The sequence below is a fragment of the Elaeis guineensis genome, chromosome 14 (assembly GCF_000442705.2).
Source record: "Elaeis guineensis isolate ETL-2024a chromosome 14, EG11, whole genome shotgun sequence".
NCBI classification, from domain to species: domain Eukaryota; kingdom Viridiplantae; phylum Streptophyta; class Magnoliopsida; order Arecales; family Arecaceae; genus Elaeis; species Elaeis guineensis.
The window spans coordinates 64,217,616-64,231,443 of NC_026006.2; the positions used below are offsets into that span (position 1 = coordinate 64,217,616).

The 13,828-nt window shown below is 38.4% G+C and overlaps 1 protein-coding gene and 1 pseudogene across 3 annotated transcripts; both read right to left on the reverse strand.

Annotated features, from left to right (window-relative positions):
* Positions 1-1,578: 1,578 nt before the first annotated feature.
* Positions 1,579-8,727, reverse strand: LOC105057152 (uncharacterized). Of its 3 annotated transcripts, none has more exons than XM_010939636.4 (2): positions 7,653-8,687; positions 1,579-2,038 (listed from the first exon to the last, which is right to left on the reverse strand). In XM_010939636.4, exons 1-2 carry the CDS (start codon positions 8,406-8,408, stop codon positions 1,850-1,852), a joined length of 945 nt encoding a protein of 314 aa, XP_010937938.1. In that variant the 5' UTR covers positions 8,409-8,687; the 3' UTR covers positions 1,579-1,849. The 3 variants fall into 3 exon arrangements, with proteins under 3 accessions (XP_010937938.1, XP_010937939.1, XP_073104497.1); XM_010939637.4 differs by lacking the exon at positions 1,579-2,038 and adding an exon at positions 4,505-4,643 and having other exon boundaries at positions 7,653-8,726; XM_073248396.1 differs by lacking the exon at positions 1,579-2,038 and adding an exon at positions 4,650-7,520 and having other exon boundaries at positions 7,653-8,727.
* On the reverse strand, positions 2,490-2,761 carry LOC140853683 (protein EMB-1-like; annotated as a pseudogene).
* Positions 8,728-13,828: the final 5,101 nt, after the last annotated feature.

The window sequence follows — 13,828 nt, forward strand, 5'->3', positions numbered from 1 at the left end:
TTGTAAAATAATATTATAATAAAAAAATATTATACTATGATAATGTAATACTATTTTATTGTAAAGAAATACTACATTAATATAATATAATAAAGTATTACTATATTATTATAAAAGAATACTATACTAATATAATGAATACTATACTAATATAATGAATACTACACTAATATAATATAATAAAGTAATATTACATTATTATAAAAAAAATATTACAGTAATATAATTTAATATTATTTTATTGTAAAAGAATGCTATACTATAATAATGTAATATTACAATATTTGAAAATGAATAGTTGTTTTTAATTTATATTTGAAATTAGTAGTTATTTGTATATAAAACTCATTTGGAGTGTTATTTTTAAGTTGAAAGTAAAGTTAAAAATTTATCTTTAATTTTTTTATATATAATCATAGAATAAAAAAAAAACAAGCAAGCTATTTTGTGGCCAATAATTTTTTGTCAGACCACCGGTGTTCAGCCCTAGAAGAAATATGCTTTGTCAGAGATTAACAATATATCTAATCATTAGAAATTATTTACAAGCTCAGGATGGCAAAAGAAACAAAGTATGCCGGAAAGATTAATGTGATTGTTTTTATTGTGGATGCAAGTCTTGTACCAACGGAAGTTCTTCTCCGCTGTACTTACTATAAGCTGCTAGCTTTCTTGAAATGGGATAGATGCTAACGAATTACGTATCGTCGTGAGCATGGTTTGTGTGTAGGATTTTTTAAGATTTATTCGGTTTGTATGAATCAAAATATGCTGAAAATGTTAGTGTTAATTTATCATTGTAGTCACTGGATTTGAACTTTGGAGCTGGTCTTATACCATTGAAGATCCTCCTTGTGATACATGCTAGAACATCCATCTTGTACTCGAAACCTAGATCTGCGTATAAGATTCTTCATCAGTTGCCTAAAATTTTCTCACATGACTGAGACTAAAGTTCCATTGTCTGGATCGAAATTGTCAAAACTGTTAGTCTGCTACCCATGTCTTCGACGAGGAGAAATCAGATTGCTGACAAACACGTACCCCTTGCTTGTTCTGTTGGACACTGTATGGTTCGGGTGATGGATTTCTCCCCAGCTATTTGGCTTTAAGCACTGGCCGATACTCCGGTTTGGTGTTCGAAAGACTGGTAGAATGGTGCTTGTCAGGCTCTAACTTCGGGTTTCATTCCCCTCCTATCAATCTTTTTTAAAAAAAATGGCTGAGAGTGAGCCGGCATTAAAATTTTAGAATATTCCTATTTGGATATCTATTCTTCTATTTTCATCACTACAATGTGTTCAAGTAAAAACTACATTTGTTGTTTCAGATGGGGAAGGTGACACTGCCACGTCCAACCGTATTTCTAAAAAAAAAAAAAAAAAAAAAAATAGATGCCTCGCCATTTAGGGGAAGTCATCACGCCAACCTTCAGCAAATTTGAGGAGTCCTAACACAGCCTCTGTTTCTGTTGTTGATTCCAGGAATAAATCATTTCTTTCAATCGTCAGCTATAGTTGGCAAGCTTCCTTGCATGGAACAACATCCATGCAAAAAAATTAATAGTATTTCATAAGCTAGTCAAGCAACTTTCATCAACATAAATAAGACACTATTTGAACAAGAAATTATACAAATAAATGTCATCAAACAGATGTGGACGACAATCCACATGGACTATGCTTGGCACAGAAAGCAGCACCCATGGAAGATGCTTATTTCCATTGGCCAAGGAAGCATGACACCATATAAGATTTGAGGAACAACCACCTTCAAAGACAAAGGGCGAAGAAAAAAGGGGGGGGGGAAATATATTTTTGCTATGAAATCTCAGGAAAGCATCTTTCGGTCATTGAACTCTTGAAAAAAAGGACTTCGAGGCTTCGTATGTAGACCAGCAAATAGCAGCCGCCGGAGCATGGAAAAGCATCCTCGGCTTCCATCCCCTCATGAGCCCAGCATACCCATCGCGAGTTACTATGGTTCGAAAAACCTCTTGTATAGAGCTGCTAGAGAATCTGTCACAACCACAAACACCCTACCGAACAACCAGAGACAGTTATGGTCAAATCTTCAGCCAAAAAATTTGAGGGAGAAAAGGTAATACAAGCACATTTGCAACAATAATAATGGTTTGATTCTAGAAACCCATATGAAAAAACCAGCAAAAAAAATAGTAAGTCATGTAAAACAATTAGCAAGCAGATCAGTCAATACAGTTCCGAAGTGGTGACTTCATCACCAGGATTTTTTTCTTTTCACACTAAATACACTTTAGTTCATTAAAACAAAGCAGCAAGTCACATACCAGTATGACTCACGAGGCTCAAGCTGCCTACTGAAGTCCTACACCACCACATAAACCCAACAACAAAACAAAGAAACCCAGCAACACCACCTTGACACAGAAAAACTAACCCTGCCACCAACACCAAACTACAACTAATCCACGTCTTACCGGTCCACTTCCTACATTCAGACATACTGGTCTAAAACCTAAAACCAGACTCGTTGATATTGATCCCTTCAATGGCAGCATGCTCCCCTCCGGACTCATCCATGGTGCTGAACCTGCCCAAGTGGCCCATCTCCTGGTAGCCCTCTACCCCAGCTGCTCCCTCCATGTTTGCCCTCCATAGCTATGACATTCAGCCAGATGCTCTTGGGCCTCAAGGTTCTTGCCGCCAGTTCCACCAAGGACCACGACCTCCCCTTGCCTCGCTCTGGAATCGAGCCCAGCCCTCTCTTGCTGAGTTGCCATCTAGGGCCGGCCGAAGGATAAGGCCACCATTGCGTCCAGCCATCCACCCGCCAGAAGATGAACGGCGTCGGAGGACGTAGAAGAGCCGGGCAATGACGAGGATGGTAAGGGGATTGGTTTCTACTATAGCCTTAGAGAGAATCCGAGGAAGAGCTTCCGGCTCGTGGATCCGGAGTTCTCCTCCTTCGGGGCCGTGGACACCGGCTCCTCCTCCATCGTCCAGGATGGAAAGAGCGAACCGGAGTCCTCTCGAGCCCCGCCATCCCATGGCCGTTGCTCCAAGCGCCCCCGCCCCGCTCCCTTGCCCCCGCTGGAGCACCCAAAACCAAGACCGGCCAACTCCGTCTCCGACACCACCACGGAGGAGGACGTCGCCCTCTCCCTTATGATGCTCTCACGCAACTTTTAGACCAAGACCAAATCCGAAGCAGAGGACGACGACGAGAAGCAGCAATCGGACGGCTGGGAAGAAGACGATGGGGTGGCGGAGGAGAAGGGACAGATTGTCGCCGGCTGATTGCAGCCACCGCCACAGGCTATGGCGGACATTCTAGGCTTCTAACGGCGGGGTGTTCCGAACTTCCAGTGGTTGAGCCCGCTTGAGGGGCATCTCCGACAGCGGCGGAGTTCCAGGCTTCCAGCGGCAGGGTTTTTCAGGCTTCCAGTCGCCAAGCGGTGGGCCAGCAGGTGGCAAGGAAGACAAAAGGGCTTTGAGTCTCCGTGCGACGGTCCCTTTTTTTTCGTTTCTCAAGTCCCGACACACGTGGCAGATGGTGCGTGGGAGGAAATAAGATGCGTTTGCGGCCTGCCGTGATTAATACTTGCCAATTCCCAATCAATCAACGGATTTCTCCACAACGATTGTATTTTTTTCTTATAAAAGTATGTTTTTTTAATTTATAGTATCCATTTCTTAATTCTTCTTTCCTTATTCTCTTTACTCTTCTTTTTTGTAGTACTTTCTAAGACTCTAACTCATATTTTCTGCAGTCTGCACTCCTGTACAAGATAATTAATTGATTATTCATCTCATTTGCAATCAGCATTCAACAATCGGATACTATTGTTCTAATCTTTATAAATTTTTTTATTTAATTTGAAATTTATATTATATTATTATATTGTCTCTATTTTATTTAATAATTGATTCATTGAATTAAAAATTTTGATTGTTGATCTTGTATTAGCCATTTAAAAAATATAAGATAATTGTAATAGCTAAAAATTTCAAAAGCCACATTTTACTAAAAAATTTTGCATCTCAAAAAGCTAGAAAAATAAAATTTCAGAAAAAAATTTACATAAATTTTAATAGAAAAAAAAATCACATTTTAATATTTAGCTTTAGGCCTCCATATGTGTTGAGCCACCCGTGTTGGTTGTTGCCATCTCTTGGCTCTTACCCACCACTGCTCAATGGAAGCACAAGAAAGAAAAATGTTCTTGTTTCACTCCCACACCCACACGCCAACAACATGACTTACTTCCCTACAACCCAAAGGCAATCTAACACCATAGACAATATCTAGAAAACTGCCGATATCTTGATAAGCATGTTTTTCTCTTGGAGTGGAAGTAGATAGCAAGTCAAATGATCATTTTGATCAAGTTCTATCTCATACTGGATTAAAGTAAAGAAACAAAAAACCAGATCCAGACTTTAGTTACTTGCCTCATACCAAGAAATCGGTAATAACACTGTTCTGAACTATGAACAGGGTCTTACAGCCCATAGACTATTTCTTTCGATCAACGTTATAACCAGGAAACTTGGGCCTATTCAGGAGATGATCATGATCATGAGTTTGGCCTGGATCGTGGATCTTCAACGGATGCTTTGGTTTTGATGGGCAGCCTGGTCAGAGTTCAGCCTGTTACAGCCCTACATGGTAAACAAGATATGGAACCCACTGAGGAATCATGTGCTCGACTAGGAGAACTTTTTGACCAATCATGCAGATTTAATAACAACATACTGGCGTTATTGACATATTTTCAGTAATTGAGTTGTGGTGGCTAATAAGCAACCATCAGGGGAATTGCTCAAAGGCAAACCCAAAGTGAAAACTCAAAGACAAACCCTTCAACAGATTTACTCCACTCCAAATAATCTGCTAAGTCACTTCTGAAGCCTTGATGGTTATAGTATCACCTCACACAAACATGTGTTGAATTGTGCTCCAATGTTCCATTCCTAGGTGCTTGAGGATAGCAGCATGGGCTGTCAATAACTTGCATCTAGGGACACCTCCATGGGTCTTTCAAGCAACGTCCTAACAAAATCAGAGCTTACGTCCGCATGTCTGGGTACAAACTAATCATAATCCATGAGAAGGCACCACTAGAAGATTGAAGTGATGACAATCTCGATGCCCATAAAGTGTATTGGACATCATTTGCCAAGGGGCAGACACCTAGCAGATATCCTATGGTACTATAAGTTTAACTGAGTATACCAAATGGTCTTATAAGTTTACCTGAGTATACCAAATGGTTATGTCACAAATATAGTTATCAAGTATCTCAAGCAATTCAGCATTACATAATGGAATATCTGAACATCTACGCAATTGCCATGATCACAGTTGTTCTTTTTCTTGCTGTCTCTATTTTTCTTTTAAAACTGAATGTGAGCTTAGAGTGTACGATCAATCAGTAATCAAGGATTTGTTATGCCAAAGGATGGAAGTACTTGATTGTCCATTGGTGATGCACCTCCAACCATAGTTACAACGACCAGTTGAACTGGTAAAAGATTGATATAAAACTAATATAGGATAATAGCAATTTATCCATCAACTTAGTTTTTAATAAGAAAGGTATCACCCTACTTTTCAATCTCGAGTTATAGTACATTAGACGTTTTCACAACTGAAAGGACATCATCATCAAGCAGCAAATAGATCATGCAACAAATAAAAATCAGTTAATATCTTGTATGGTAGGACTAGTTTATGACTAGTTTGTATCTGTAAAAGTCCTAAGCACTACAACTTAATTAGGAACTCAAACCAGTTCAAGGCTAGGTCATAAGTAAAATCCACTAAAGCAAAGTAGAATTCAATGTTTAAGATATGCCAAAGATCTTTATTAGATCAATTAAGTTGGATCATGCTGGTATGACAACATGAAGAAGATTTTATTTATTTGTGGCACTTTGATAACGTTCTATGGAGCGGAGAAAGTGCAAAAGAAGGAAGAGAAAAGGAATGAGGTGGAAGCAAGGCAAAGATAATGAATGAAAGTGACATATTTGCTTATGTGTAAGCTATCAGAAACATTCAGTGGACATATTAGGCTAGATGATGTGATTTGTGACAAGAACATACAGCTCTGCAATACTTATTATGTTGCTACATACAAGAAACCATGCTAATGTATCTTATGATTCTTATTGGTGTTCAATTTATGCATCATCTTAGACTCAGTTTTTTTTTTCATCTGTTGAAAAGGCAATTCTAATGGGAGGAATGTTCGCTATTAAATAAGAAATTTTGACTCTTCTACTTTAATCAAATATCATATCATATATATGATTGACTGATATCATGAATGCATATATTTGTATTTTAAGAAATCATAGATCTCTAACATGCACAGTCTTAATTCTAGGAATTCTAGTGCAATTCTAGGTCAGGCATCATCTTTAGAGAAGGCTTTAAAAAATTTATCGTTTGAGGAAAAAACTTTTTGTTTTTTGTTTTTTTTGGTTCTTACATACTCAAACCTAGAGCCATAATTTTAGTAAGCATGCTCAATCTGACATTAGATACTGGTATGTCAACCTTCGATTGTACTTGCCTACTTGAAATAGATAAAGACAGACATAATGCTACAATGACATGATGCAGGAACAAGGGACTTTAATCATGGACCTCACCTGTTATATGTAAATGAGACCATACCTTTATACTCATACAAAAATTTAAGTTTGCTATTGTTTATCCAATCAAGTAATCTATAACTGAATTCAGAATCTTTCTACCATGGTACGTGATTACTCCAGTCCACCGACAAGTTATTAATATACATCTCCATTTTCCTCATCCTAATTTCCATTCCTCTATCCATTATACTCGTCACATGTAACTCCTGGTTTGGCTTTTAACACTGTATCAGATAGAATAAAATCCAAAACTTTGTTTAATAATTTCACTATACACAAATGCTTCTGGGTGATTCTCCAAGCAAAATTGCCTTTAGAACCAAGTACAAGCACACCCATATTGGGTTTGCTTGAATCTGGCAATATCCCCTTAAATAACGGATTAACAAATGAGGAATTTATTGAATAGTTGTTTGCAATAATGCAAAATATTCTCCATGGCCTCTTTCATCAAAGTGGAGCAAAAAAACTTGACAATTTTTTTTCTTCTCTCCATTGGTTACAAGTCATAGAGCTCCACTACACTCAGAACTTTCCTTTAAAGATGATGTAATATTAGTAAAGAACTACCATTTGTGAGGATTCCAAAAAACTTACTAGAATAAAGTTCCTTCTAATTGGACCTCCTTTACTAATGTTGTGACCACAAGATATTCCATCTTTCACCAGAACAGAATAATATTTTTATGCCCTTTATGTCATTCATACTTAGTTATGAACATTCATCATGTTATGTTCTCTGTAAAAGTGGATTCGTCTATTATGGTGCATGATATGACACATGATGCATGGTTATACCTTTTTCACTTAACTGGAGAGCATCATCGGCAACGACCTCACTATGTTCAACAACTTTATTACAGAAACAAATATCTGAAACAGTAATTAATTCAAACCTCCAGATATCAAAATAAAACTTCATAGAATAACTCCCAACTCAGCAGCAAAAATAAAGAAAAAAAATTGAGATTTAGTGATGACATGAAATCAGCTGAAAAGCTTTACCTGGCACTGCAACTGGGTCTTGACCACATCGAGCGGAGTGGTAACTGCTGCGGCCAAGGCTCCTGCAGCGGCCCCAGCCGTGGCATGCACGACAAGCCTCTCATCATTCGCGCTATCAGGGGAAAACTCCATCAGCCCCCTCTTTGCCGCCTCATAGGTCGCGAAGTGGACCGCCGTATAGGGGGCGTTCATCACCACCGTGGTCCGGTACGATGCGAAGAACGCCCTGATCCCCTCCTCCCTCAATACCCTCCCGACGCAGTCGGCGACCCCCTTGTACGGACTGCTCTTGAGCTGCAGCCTCTGCTTCACCGTGTCCATTGGCGTGAACACCGCATCACTGGCCACAGTAGCAAGAACTCCCGACGAGGCATGAGCAACCGGGTTGTTGGGGTTCCCCTGGGAAAGGAGCTCCTTTGAGATCTCGTAGACGGAGAAGTAGACGGCGTGGGCAGGGCCGGCGCCGAGGCCCATGGCGCCAAGGCCGCGATAGAGGCCGAGGGGGCCCTCAACGCGGAGGATGGAGCGGAGGGCCTGGCGGAGGCCAACGGGAGGTTGGCAGGGTGGGGAGCCAGCCTGCATCCGTGTCTTAAGAGTGTCGACGGGGAACATGGCGGTGTGCTCGACGACGCCGGCGATGGAGCCGGCGACCATGAACTGCCAGAAGTCCAGGCCGTCATGGGAGACGCTGAGCTCACCGGCGGCCGCAGGAGGGAGGAGGTCCGGGGGCCTGAACTTTGGGGACGCGTCGGCCATGAAGGAGAAGGACTGAATCTAGCGTTAGGGTTTGGGAATTAGGGTTAGGATTAGAACTATCAGGGATTAAAAGGGATTGAAACAGGCGGAATCGCTATCAGGGTTGTCGCCATACACAATAATAACAATTTAGGGGAGGGGACGACGGGAGGAGTCACATCGGATCAACAGGAGGCGGAGAGTCCGATCGTTGCCGAGAGAGAAGGGGTGGGGGTGGTGGTGGATGGAGCTTTCTTTCGGACTTATTGGTTCTTCCCCTCTTCAGGCTCTTATACTTTTCTCTCCGGTGGTTCCTTATTTATTATTATTATTATTATTTTAATTAATTTATTTGGATTCTGGTCTAGAAGGGAAGAAAAAAACGACTCAGGCCGAGTTGTGGGAGAAGGGGGTGCGTGCTGCCGCCGTTAATTGGGGATAGGATTTTGTAACCGTTCGGGTTGCATGCTCCGCGCAAAACAATAATTGGTCCTCTTCCGCGAGGATCGCGCTCTGCACTACTTTCAAAGCATTTCAATCTCACGAATAGTTGCACGAATCAGGAAAATAGTGTTGTTCGATTCAAAGGTTGACGTCACGAAAGGAGTGCGGTGGTGCTAATCGCCGTCCATCGCACTAGTTGAGTTGAGTTGAGGGAGAAGGGGGTGCGAGCTGTCCTCTTTGAGTGACGGTAGGATTTTGTAATTGGAAAGAGGCGTGGCGGTGCCACCTATTAGATTATTTAGATATTTGGGGTGTGGGTCTTTTCTATAATTAAACGTCCATTTAATTCATGATTTGAAATTAAGATCAAAATGATCATATTTCTTATGTATTTGATTCTTGACCATAATTGAAATGAGGTTTGCATATAAAAGTATAAGCATAAGATTTTAGAAGATGGAATTTAAAATCAGAATATAAATAAGATTTGCCCCAACTATACAATTAAAATAGGAATCATTCATTTTTATTCTCGTTCCATAATCCAACTCTTCCCAACCCAATATGCCTTGAAAAAAAAAAATCATAAAAATGACATATTTCACCATCTAGCAAATGAATATGTTTAATATAGATAATTTACAACCATTGCATTATAAGTTATTTACAAATAAACTTACACACATAAGTATATTGCAGCATGCAGTGCAAATAGTATTTTAGTTTCAATAATTTTCTAATGATCTTCCATCATTTTTTTCAAATTTTATCACGCTTTTATCGCTTACAATACAAATTTTTGGAAGTACAAGTCATGGTGTAGATCAAAGTTTTTTTACTAGCGGGATAAGGACATTAAGGATTCTTTATGGAACAGGATCTCCCACTATCCACACTATCTTAGTAGATATTTTATCTCTCTTCTCTTATTCTCCCTCTATTTTTTTTTCTTTCCTTTCTTTTTTTTTTTCTTTTTTGCTTTCTCCATTTTTTTCTTTTATTTTCTTGCTTTCTTCCTTTTTTTTTTTCCTTTATTTCTTTTTTCTTTTGCTCTATTTCTTTATTTTTTAATTTTTTTTCTTTTTTTTCTCTCTCTTTTTTCTTTCTTCTTTCCTTCTTTTTTTTTTTTTTTTTCTTTTCCCATTGACTAGATTTCAGTGTTCTGCCTTGATCCTTTTTTAATAGAAATAAGATGAGATAGCTGGAATACTTTCCATCCTACCAAGACTTATAATCTTGGTGCATAAGAAAATGCTAAAAATATACACATATGAGGATGGTTCTAAGTAGAAGCTTTGCTTTTCAATAAAATCCACACAAATTTAGGAGATAGAGATGGTACAATTGGAGTCCTACACGTTGCCATAGCCACACCAGCACCAGCACATAAACGTGTGCACTCATATGTAGATGCATAGATTTATCTGGCTTTTCAAAGCATCTCAGAGGATCCTTATCAAGCTCGGTGCAAATAGTTTTCATTCACTACTTGCACCATAATCACAAACAAGCAGATAGTTGGTCAAAATGTTTCATATAGAGCCTACACTAGGTGACTTTGGACAAATTAAGAGAGGTTCATTTCATAATTACCAACATGGTTTTTAAGGATACATCACAAAATCTCCAACGCATTTGTATTCCATTACTCATATGCCGTTTCCTTTACAACATAATCACTGATATTAAACAAAGCATTCCAATCATTACCCAAAAAAAAAAAAGGAAAAACATAGCATTCCAGTGCATTTGGCTTGGTAGAGGAAGGGACCATTTCCATTTCTCACGTAACTTTTTGCATGAAACTGAACCAGGGCCTTCATGTGGCATCATATCATTACTCAGATTCCTTCCCTTCTAGGAATGGCCACTTCTTCCTTCCCATTCCCTACTTCCCACTGGAAACGTGTCAGCCATTAGAAATAGTCAATAAAGCTCAACCCTCGTACATTTTCTCTCCCAATCCAAGTCCCTCTGCATTAAGTTCTCCAGATACCGTCCGAAGCTCTCCCTCTTTGGCACCACGCATCACCCCAGGGCAGGAGGAAATAAAATCCTGGCGCAGGGCTGCGGTCGTACCCTCCACGCGTTATGAAACAAGGGCTTTCAGAGGTCGCGATCTCGCCACCTTTCTTCCGTGTGCACAACAAACTTGAGCCCGACGCCTTGCACTGCTAAATGATTGATGGTTACCCTTCCAGGTGGAAGAAGAATAAACTCCCACGCCTCTCTCGATCTCCACAACTTGTCTCTTGATTTATTCCCTTATCTATTCCTTCATCCACTGCAGAAGAAAGGTAGCATCAGAGATGTCGACACTATTCCACAAAGTCTTGTTTTATAGGTTGCTGTAGTTGAACTCTCTCTCTCCTATCAGAATCAAGGTTAAGAGGAAGTTGCATCAGAAAAAAAGGAGAGAGAGAGGGGGGCAGAAAAAAAAAAAAAAAAAAAACAGCTGTCCAGCATAAGTGTTCTCTTATGTTTCATTATAGTCACAAGAATTTGCTGAAAGTTTGAAAAGAATACAAAGAATTACAAATAACATATGTTGATCTGCTAATATTCATTATTGTTGAATCAAAAAATAACATATATTGATCTGCTAATCTTCATACTTGTTGAATCAATAGAAATATCATCACCATTAACATTAAAAGTAATTTTTAATGTAGGAATATCCCTTGATAAGTTGTGAAAATTCTTACCAATAGAAAAGGAGAACTGAGTGATTGATGATTCATGAATAAACACTGCATTCTTGATTTTGGTTATCAAAGAACAAGTCAGAGAATTATTCAGGTTGATGAAAAATCATCCTTGGAGAACATTGTTACTGTCTTGCCTTTTTATACCACTTGCGAAGGTAAAAACAAAATTCAAAAAGAATATCCCAGAACCAAATCTAAATATGTTGACTTAAAATGATGAAAAATAAGTGAGCATATAGAGCCGGCAAGTAGTTAATGTCTTTTTTTCGTTTTTTTGTTGAGTGGAGGCTGCTAGTCAATGCCATGCTAGTGGGTAGTTACCCAAAAAATAGAAAGCCATGCGAGTGGCAAAAGTAGTGATGGAAAATGCACGAACAGCTAAGCAGTATCGTTATCAATCAATTGAGAATATAGATTGTATATATTTATTAAGAAGAAAAGATTAATATTGAACACCAAATTGTGATTGAACAATATAACTATAAAAAATAAAGAATGATTAGCCACTGAAAATATACATAGCACGCAAGATGATATTTTAGCTGAAGCAAAAGAAATGAAAATGGAATGGATATGTAATGCTATGTGCTTTATTCAATGTATAAACAAATAGAGAATCAGACTAGAACAAAAATAAACATATTTTGAGACGAGGTAGAAAGTTATTTAGGTGTGTTTGCACAATCTCCACTCAGCTTTGCAGCATAAGAATCGTTGGAGACAGTGATAAGACATGTTTTATGAATTATTATGTCAGATGAACAAAGCAAAGCATAAACCTCAAAAGGTCCCACCATGGACTGAGCAAAAGATTCTTTACCAGGGAAAGAAGAAGGATGTTCCAAAATATTTTGCTGTTTGTACAGAAGAAGTGAAATCACGAAAAGATTATATAATTGTCAATCACGACACTTAAAATTTTTTAGGTATTTATGTTTGAAATTGTAGGAGACCCATGAGGACAACCTGATTAATTTGGATAATGCAATAATGTAATGTGCCAATATAATTTATGATTGAACAAGAGCATCAGAATGAACTGGATCTTTGCATAACGTACAAGATATTTTGATAGAAACATCAGTTGCACCAAAAAAATAGAAATATCGGTTAGAGATGTAAATCCTGCAATAGCGGGCTTGGGCCTTTCATCTCTATATCAATTCAGTCACCAACTAACAATCGCCGTGCTTAAAACTTCTTCATACTTCTCATAATCTCATCCAAAAGAAATTTTTAACACCAAAATCCCTTCGTGATTAATGTAAGAGATCCAACAAAGACAGAGTATCTCACTTGCGGGGCTAGACATCATATTTCTAAGATAATAACTTAAGCAGAACCGTGTTTATGAAGACATACATGGTAATTGGCAAATCAACAATATCCAACCAAAAGAACAACACAAGAATATGTATCCGTCACTTCCAATATAGTATATCAGATTGGTGCAGAGAAATAATATCAGTCCTTGCATCAAGAAAATGATACCAAAAAATAAAAATATCTACCTTGAGACCCTCTGCAGCACACCTCTATATAGCAAAAGACCTCTACTTAGAGTTGAGCAAATAATCAAAATCTGAAGAAACTCACCTAATCCGACCCATATGAAACCGAACCCGTATGAAATCGAACTTGAATCGGATTGTTATTCGTAAAAAATTTAATTAATTATGGTCGGATTCGGTTTCTACATTTTTAATCCATATGAAACCGAATCCGACCAACCGATATAGTATTTTCAATACTTGGGCTCTTTGGAGAATTGGAAATTGGCAATTATGACATGTCATGTGCTAACTTATGGATGTTATATAATTATTATATTCTAATTTTTATACGAATTAAATAGTGTATTGGATTGTGATGTTTAAAATCAATATTGGATCAACATTGAAGTCCAAATCGATACAACCTATTCGAATCCATTACAAATCGTTAATTTTGGTTTCAAACGGTTTATATATGATAAACGGTTGGCAGTGGATTGGATTTTTTTCAACTCGATTGGATCCAATCAGATCAAATTTTTTTCTTAATCCGTTCCAACTCGACCCGTGCTCAATCCTACCCCTGCTAATAAAGATCAAGTCAGGTGCATTGTTTTAATCACAAAATTTGCTGTCATCACAATTAGCTGTTCCCACATGAGCAACTAAATCCACCAAAAAAGCTCCATCAGAAGGCTGTTCAAATGTGTTTTCCAGTAGTTCATAGGAGCATAAGAAACTCTTACCATCTCTAGGCTGTCCTTGGGACCTTCTTACTAAAGAACCAAGCATACCC

Coding starts and splice junctions, on each gene's coding strand:
- LOC105057152 (XM_010939636.4), bottom strand. CDS start 8,408: ATGGCCGACGCGTCCCCAAAGTTCAGGCCCCCGGACCTCCTCCCTCCT. Junction 2,039..7,652: donor AGACCCAGTTGCAGTGCCAG/GTAAAGCTTTTC, acceptor GTTGTTCGGTAG/GGTGTTTGTGGTTGTGACAG.